This window comes from Humulus lupulus, chromosome 6 (assembly GCF_963169125.1).
Source record: "Humulus lupulus chromosome 6, drHumLupu1.1, whole genome shotgun sequence".
Taxonomy (NCBI): domain Eukaryota; kingdom Viridiplantae; phylum Streptophyta; class Magnoliopsida; order Rosales; family Cannabaceae; genus Humulus; species Humulus lupulus.
The window spans coordinates 10,163,158-10,172,507 of NC_084798.1; the positions used below are offsets into that span (position 1 = coordinate 10,163,158).

General features: G+C 30.0%; 1 protein-coding gene across 1 annotated transcript; it reads right to left on the reverse strand.

Moving 5' to 3' along the window:
• Positions 1 to 303: 303 nt before the first annotated feature.
• On the reverse strand, positions 304 to 8,112 carry LOC133781627 (uncharacterized). The gene is made up of 9 exons (XM_062220679.1): positions 7,407 to 8,112; positions 6,814 to 6,966; positions 6,539 to 6,691; positions 5,166 to 5,231; positions 4,907 to 4,972; positions 4,169 to 4,267; positions 1,975 to 2,154; positions 1,194 to 1,576; positions 304 to 1,103 (listed from the first exon to the last, which is right to left on the reverse strand). The coding sequence occupies exons 1-9, from the start codon at positions 8,062 to 8,064 to the stop codon at positions 495 to 497; spliced, it is 2,367 nt and encodes a 788-aa protein (XP_062076663.1). The 5' UTR covers positions 8,065 to 8,112; the 3' UTR covers positions 304 to 494.
• Positions 8,113 to 9,350: the final 1,238 nt, after the last annotated feature.

Below are 9,350 nucleotides of genomic sequence, written 5' to 3' on the forward strand. Positions count from 1 at the left end.
TGCTCGCAACACTCCCAAAATCGTCAGTAAAAGACAATTTTCTTGTAGTGATTTTTATGTTTTTGTATTCCTTTTGATTCTTGGGTAACTACAATTATTATATATTATCCTTCGGCCAAGGATGGAAGGTTGATGTGTGACCATATAATGCAGGGCTATTAAGGCCAACAATCTTATGGCCGACCTCTTTTGTTTTCTGAGCAATTTCTGGATTAGAAATTACAACAGGGTAATCAATGTCTTTACTTTTGGTGAATGAAAAATATCCCTTTACTCAGAAAAAAAAAAGTACTATTATTATTATGTCATACACATACATGATATTATAAGAATATATAGCATGTGGGTATATATTCTAACATTCACAAAGTAAGTTAAGAGTACTTTATATCATCTGCCTAAATTCTGTCTATATTACTCTTAGTTTCTCTAGCTTCAAAAACATATTAATAAATAAATTTACACACAGCATTTTTCTTATAACTAATATGCATTCAATGAAAATAATTTTCCTGGCCACCAAAGGGACTCCAAAAGGTGGCTCGCACCAGATCAATATAGAGTGGAAACTGAGCTGCCGCAAAGAAAGATATTGGTATGAAAGTGAGAGTGTAAACTGGAAATGCAGCTACTTTGAGAGCATCTTGAAGAACAAAGAAGTGGCCAGCACAGAACGAAACAAGCATAGAGACTATGGCCAAAAACAATGAGGTTAGTCCCAACAAAAGTTTCCTTGGTAGAACTTTATCAAATTCTTTCTCTGAAAACCGAGAAGTGAGGATGGCGAGGAACATCACCAAGGAAGTGACTGAAAAGCATAGAGCTATCAATGAAGCCACGGCAAACACATGAAATGCCGGCTGCTTTGCCAACATTGGTTTCCCGTTTTCGTCGCTGGTGCCGCCGGGTAGAGATGTCGATGTGGCGAAAGCGACGGTGGCGATGAGGGCGGCGACGAGGGAGCAAGACTCTGCAGTTTTTCTCATCCATTCACTACCTGTCTGGACAAGACTCTTGTGGTCCCTTGTGAAGATGGCTTCTGGAGTTTCTCCCTTGTTGTTGTACCCAACAAAAAAGTCCTCCGGCATTGAATTCTTTACAAACTGCATTTAGAAAAATAAATACATTTCAACAAGTTCAACTGACTGTTTTTCAATTATTTAATTAGTAAATATTAACTTATATGTAAGTACCATGTTCCATTTAATTTCCCACTGCATCTGCAAAGCATCACCAGGAATAGGCCAGCGATGTAGATTTCCATGATCATTATTTGCTGCGGCAACATGCAATGCACCATTCCCATTGTTATCAACTCTGCGAAAGATACTCTCGTTTTTGGAATATTTCTGGAGCAAGAACTTGTACAATTTTACTTTCTTATTCTCCAAAGCCAACAACACTATATTCTTCCCATCCTCGTTCGAGTCATAGATGGCCATTGGAAATCTTTTTAGGATTATCTTTACCATTTCTGTGATACCATTTCTTGCTGCAATTAATATGGGTGTTTCTCTCTTTCTGATCACGACTTCACTAGTACTACTCTTTTGATCATTTGGGCTTTCTTCCTTCGCTGCAAGCAATATAATATAAGCATTAAAATCTGTCTACTATTTTCACACGTGTAGAATTAGTTCTCACTCAAAAGAAGGTACCAAATAGTCTTTTCTATTTGGAAGTTTTGGATTTTATTAGAGAACTCTATTGCTGCAAATTCATGAGTTTTAGATTATTATCAAGAATAGCCCCTGGTTTTTTTCCGTTAGAGAAATGGTATGAGGAATTTGAACTTCTCATGGAAACTTAATTTACGGGAAGAGGATTATTAGTAAGAATGAAGATTTTTCTTTGGAAGAGCATTATTAAAGAATTAGGCATATATAGTTGGAAGAAAAAAAATATTTATAAATAACACACCTATAAAAGTTGAGAAATTTATATTTACTATAATAGAATTAGATATATACTTACCCTGATCAAATGCCAAATTTAGTTCTTCATAATACTTCTTATTTTGTACGTCAAAATATGGCATCTCACCAGCATCTTCGAAGTCATACAAAATATTATGTTTTAAAAGTTCGTTCAATACTTGAACAGACCATTGATGCTTCTCTTTTAGTTTCCGTATACCAATTATCCATCCATGTCCTTCCAAACAAAAATGAAATATATCAACGCATAAAATGCTTAAAAATAAGCTAATTAAACAATCGAAACATAGTTTTCATAGTTGATGAATATATTCTAAATAAAGAGTACAATATATATATATATAGTTCTAAATAAATATAAAAGAATATATAATTAAAATTCATTATATATGAAGTAGGAGTGAGCATAAAATCTGAAAAATCGAAAAAACTGAGTACACCGACCTTCTGAATACCGAAAAAACCAAAAACAATTAAACCGAACATTGAAAAAACTATTAACGGCATAAACTGCCACTATTCGGTCGGTTTAAAAAAATCAGTCTGGACCAACCAGTTTGAACCGAAACCGACCAAAATTATAAAAATATGTAGGCTATGTTATGCTTATGGATTTTTAATTATGTTTTCAAACTTTTAAATTTGTGAATATAACTATGTTCTATGTATTTATGTTTTAAAAAAGCATAAAAATGGATTCCAAAAATCCAAAAAAAAATTTGTTTTTTTTTAACTAAAAATTTCTAAAAATTTATGGGAAATTTTTTTTAAAAAAATGAACTTCGGTTAAACCGACTAAATCACGGTCCAAAATGGTCGGATTTTTTCTTTGATTGGTTTGGCCAGTCAGATTTTGGATCAAATCAATTTGGACCGAAAACCGAATTCTGTATTTAATAATATGAAAAAATAGCCCAAACCGACCAATGCTTAGCCCTAATATGAAATATACGCGTGGACATGCACAAAGCTTGTGATAAGTAGTTACACATTTAAGATTGTCTACCTAAGATAAGTCCCTGTGCTAAACATTAATAATTTTATGTTTACTTAACCATTTTGTTTTAGACAAGGTTAATAATATTTTCTTTAAAGATTAAAATATATCTCTTCAAAATATTACTATTAACACATGATTGAACTCATCACCTTATATATATATATATATATATATATATATATTGAAGACGCATATACTATTTTATCATAACTTTATCTTTTTATTTTCAATGTTTAGAGGTGAGAGTGATTTTTTTATGCAGAGGAATAGAACCTCTGTCTTCTTTATATACACTAGTATACCCAACCACCTGAGCTAATCCCAAGTAACATGAGAATGGTTTCTTACTTCTAACATTATTGTTTTGGTATTAATTTGTTTTACACTCTCTCTTCACCCAAAAAAATCAAACTCACTCCTCCTCAATTAATGATCTCATCCATCTATCTATGCCTATAATTGGAACGCATGAAAAACGATGATGATTTTATTTTATTATTGTTAATTGAGTAGAGATAATTAAAGATAAATAACCCTAATTATAAAAGTATTAATACAATGGACTTACCTTGGAAACCCATGCAATAGAGGACTCTTTTCTCATACGTTACATACATGTACATACATATATATAATATATATGAAGCGACTACAACACATTTACTTTTTTTGACAATACTGGTGCATTATTTTTCTATTTTCTACATGTAGATAGATATAATCCAAAAATAAAATTTATATGACGGTGTATATTGCAACTATCTAAAACATCGTACAAAATTTTTAAGAAATTCTGAAAAAATTATGGTATCAAAAACAGGGTTCAAACATCTTGTTGCAAGCATGCTTATTATTTTGTATACGCGTGTAAAAGTCAGCAGTTTAAACATTGTTTTTGGTACGGTAAATTATTTGGAATTTCTTGAAATTTTGCAAGGTGTCTTAAATTATTATAATGTACAGTGTCATATAAAAAATTGAAAAAAATACTATCGAGGTGTAGAAAACATCGATACAGCCAGTTTATGTTTCCAGAAACTGGCTGCACCGATGTTTTCAGAAAAGTAGATGCATTATAGTCGCTCTTTTATATATATATACGTGATAATGTTAGGATCGTTTGATAATGTAAGATATATAAATATATATATATATATTTATATATAAACATGTATGTATATATTTATATTCCATATTCGTATAAAAATATATTTTACTTAATAGGACATACCTAGTCCCGTGAAAGCTAGTAGGCTCCTATGTATAAGCTTGAGAAAATTATAGATGATGACATAATTTGGTGGAACCATTTCGGGTACTGATTTGTTTCCTGCACATGATTGATGAATGATGATTTGATCATAAATAAAAATATTCTAAAATAAGAATTATAATATATGATGATCCATTTATAATAGTGAACGACAAGAATCAGTATAACACTACAAATAAATATATCTTTTAGTGACAACCTTTTAGTCACAACATATGTTTTGTGTAACTAAATGTCACTTTTAGTCACAACAAAAAATTATTTGTGACTAAAAAGTCATACTTAATTACAAGTTGTCACTAATGTAGTTTTTGTCACAACCTATTATTTTTAGTGATAAACTTTGTTGTGACTAAAAATACATTTAGTGACAACAAATTTTGATTTTTGTAGCTAATACTTTTAGCCATGGACTTTTTAGTGATGACATAAGTAAGATGGATTTTCTTTAGTCACAAATTTTTTACTTGTAGTCACAAATTTTATTGTGACTAAAACTAAGATTTTTTGTAGTGTAACAATACTAATATAGTACTAATCATATAATTTATGTCATAAAATAATGATTTTGTAACTAATATATAAAAGTAAACAAAACATCCTCATTTGATTTTACTCATATATACTTTTTAGAGAATTTTATTTTTTCAAAAAACAGAAGGAAAATAAAATATAAAAGAATGATCTCCTCCTCACCTTGGTTTCCTCTATAAGTTTGATTCTCTATATCAGTTCCAGCTGCCGTACTATTTCTCGGACTATCTGTAATAAATATAGTAATTAACTTAGCTAATTATTTTTTGTATATCAATTAATTAATAATTTGATAAACTTTTATGTACCTACATATATACGAATTTATTGTGATGTTAATATTTATATCCTTGTTAATTAACTTAAAATTTAACAGTCAGTATTATCGATATTTATAAAAGTATAGAAAAATTTTGCCCACCTTTGTCTCCCACATTAGGGTTGTTTGTAGTAGTTTCTTCTTCAAAGCTAAATCTAGAAGTAGTCACTGCAAATGGAACATAACTATTAATTAGCAGAATACCAATTGAATGTGTAAATATATAATCAAGTAGCTACCAAAAAAAAGTAGTACATAAATAGTCTATTTAAAAAAATAAAAAGAGAGAGAGAATAATGATAACGGAGGCCATATATAGAGTACTTTGAACTTTTCTTCGTCTTCTTTTTAGAACCGTCAAATAATGCATTTGGATAAATTAAAGCCTAGCTAATCGACAAAATGAAATGAAATATAATAATATATATAAAAAGATAGACCTCTCTCTCTATATATTACAAAAGATTATATATAGAGAAGTTTTCCCGGGCATATTGATACATTTCCAATGGCAAGAGGAAAGTATTTTGAGCGCAAATATTTTGTTATGTTCGGATATATTTTAGTTATTTAGAGTATTTTATAAATTTTTGAGAAATTTTAAATATAAAATATAAAAAACAACACGTGACTGTCTTTTTATGCATATGAAAATTAATATGTTTAAATTTTATTTTCGATACTATAACTTATTAATAATTTTTAAAAAATTTACAAATACTCTAAATAATTATAATATATACAATCGTAAAAAAAATTCACTAAAAATACTTTTCTAGCCATAAACATCAATGGGTTTCACCATAGTGCCTTTTGGGGGTGCACCAATATATATGCTGCACTTTTATAGGCTTAATTTATATATGCTAAGAACGATCCCTTCGACAGTCTTTATAAAGAGGCTACAATTACTTTTATAGACTTCAATTGTATGCTAGGAATCACTTTATAATAAAGACATGACCAATTAAGTGAATAATATTCATTTATCTTTTCCTAGACACAGATTAGAGTAGACGAGACATAATTTGAAAAAAAAAAATTGCAAAATGTTGATTGAGTTATATATATATATATCTATAGTAGTGAAATATTTCTTTTTGAAGAATGTAGGGAAAATGTGGTTAAATGACTTTGTATTTTATGTAGTATGGGGTTCTGAAAAAACGTTGTAAATAGATTGCTTTATTAAAACATTTAACATTCTGCTCATTTTTAGAAATTAATAAAAAATAATAATAAATTTACAATACACATTATACCTTATCTTTTCGGATACATTTCTTTTTTAAAAAAAAAAAAGTATAATTGTAGTTATAATGTCTGAAAAACTCAGAATTTTTGCCGTTTGAAAAAGCTGAGATTGAGTAGTCATCTTTATAATTAATTAATTTAATTAAAGGCTTGTAAAATGATAATAATAAGATATTTACATAGCTAATTAAGTAATTAATTATGGCATAGTTTAGACATACCAATTACAACGAACTTCCATAGAAAAGCAAAGATTCTGACTAAAGTGATGTAGTTTGGTGGATACTTCTTCTGTTCTTGTTCACCATCGTCAGAGCTTCTTAATGAAGTTTCACTAGGTTCTACATTTGTCGTCAGCTTTTCCACATATATAACTTAGAAACCAAAAACTCAGAAAAATTAGTTTTTGATCATGATGATAATGATAATGGTGATCTGGCTTATGATTAGATTTTATTATAATCATCAATAATTTTATAATAATAATAATACATACATTTATAAATGATTGCTCTCCATAAATCCAACTTGTTGATAGAACTTCTAAATGCACAAGGCTTATCAGCTAAAATATGGAGAGGGGCTTGTCCTGCGCCATTGACAGACTTTGCTAAATCTTCATACAATGAAATTATCTGAAAAGCCAAATCTATCAAATAAAACCATGTTAAAAAAACTCACTATATATAAATTATGTTATTAATAATAACAAAATTCTAATTGACTATGTTCTTAATAAAATTACCACCTATACATAAACAAAAAATTAAATTTATAGACAGATCAGGCTTGTGCTTAGAACCCTTTGTGAAAAAGGATCCAAAATATATAAGAACATTTTTTTTTATACAAATGGCCCCCAAATCTTATAAAAATGCTATTTTGTATATAAATATTATAAAAATATCTAATTCTTTACAAATGACCCTCAAATTTTATAAAAAGTGCTATAGGACCGACCCTGTTTATAGTAATTAAAATAAAATTTTGACTATTTATCCAAAATGTAATCATCATGAATAGTCAGAATATATCAACTTGATTTATTGTCAAAATTGTACCATTGATACCCTATAGCTAGCTACTTACCGAAGAACTCGCCATCTATGGCACAATGCAGAACAGTATCACCATTATGCCTTCTACAACATCTAACTGCCCATTTTGAACTTCCAGCTTTATTAGTCAAGACTGAGTTAAGGTAAAGGAAAGCATCCTTCTTGCCATGGAGAGCAGCCAAGAAGAGTGGAGTTTCGCCCATGTTATTCTCAATCTCAATCAACGATGCCGCCGGCTTATCATCAGAAGAGGCTGCTGTGATAATGGCCCTGCACATACGGACGTTTCCTATAAGAGCAGCCAGATGAAGAGCCGTATCTCCCTTCTGGTTTTTGATTTCAAGAGGTTTGGAGTACATTACAAGTTTCTCTCCTGTTTCGACCATCGTATATTCATTTTCAACCGGTGTTAACCAAATCTCACTCTTATCAGCGATGGTTGGTTCAGTCTTCTCTTGCACAACCTTGATCCGATTCACTAGCTTTTCAACAATGTCTTCATTGCCATCGGCCACGGCCACATGCAAGGCTGTGTAGCCGGACCTGCTGATCTTGGTCATGTGAGTCATAGGCTCCCTCTCGTATAAGCTTACCACTTCTCCCCAGCTACGTTGCATGGCACCTCTTATTTCACCAACCATCTCCTGCTTCAACTTAGCTATCTTCTGTGCAATGTCGTCTTCTGCCATTTTTGTCGTATGGAGTAGTAATTTGATATTGACAAGTGTTTGATACTGTTGTCTACAATTTTTATATGTTTTCATGTAGCTGAGAGAATTTGTGCCCGCCATTGCGTAAGTTGAAAGCATGTTAACACAAAAAGTATGAGAATTGGCAAGGAATACCGATGCCCAACAACACAACACAAGGAGGTGGCACACTGTTATTGGCACAATCCAATATCAGATTTTACTTATTCGAATTTAATAAGTATTACAAGGTATCGTTAATAAATCATAAAGGGACACCTCATGTATCATTAATAAAATGCCCAGCCTTCTTTTGAAACACCTATTTTTCATGAATTGATTTTATATATAATTTTTAAATTATTTTTTTAATTTATATTTATTATAAAGGGCATTTTGGTAAACTAGCTATATATGCTAAATTGGTGTTTAATTGTCCTAATTATATTGTGCTTTAGAGTACAGATTTGTAACATATTGCAAATGTTATCCGGTTATAAATTAAATGTGTTAATAATAATTATAAAAAAAATAGTTATTTTACAATATTCCTTTGGAATTTACTTTTTCTTCATCATTTTTATTCTTACGTGAACAACTATTAAGAAATTATACTTTTCTTCATCAACCTTCAGAGGGATACTATTAATGAGATGTGATTAAGATTAAAAATATTTAACAGCTTTCGAATTGTTTATGATATATATACCATTTGTTATCGATAAAAAATTGCATTCGAAGATAATTAATAAAGCGTACTTTCTTCAACTATAAAAAACGATTCAATTACATTATATAATGAGTACTCTGTCTTAATAAAATTTTCCCATTATCTAAATATTGCTATTATTTTTTGGACTCTCTCTATATAAAACCAAAGCCTTATTTATTACATTAATTAGAACCTCTCTCACACTAATTGAAATACAAAAGAGCATAAACTAGCTTGCTTGACTAATTAAAATACTTTTCTATGCCTGGCGCCACAGTGTAACTTTTTACCAATTGCGATACTTTAATTGCTTCAGACGTTGGGCATCTGTTGTAGCTGAGATAAAAGCAAAAAATGAAAAAAAAAAAATTTCAAAATATATTAATTTTTAGGCTCAAAAGTAGATGCAGTCGTCACAATTGAGTGGTCACTAAAGATGACTATTGCAAAAGTGAACCTCAAACACATAAGAAATTTATATATATAAATAGGGAGAGCGACTATAACGCATTCTTTTTTTTGCAACATTGGTGCATCTTTTTTCTATTTCGGCACTTGAATAGTCATAATCCCA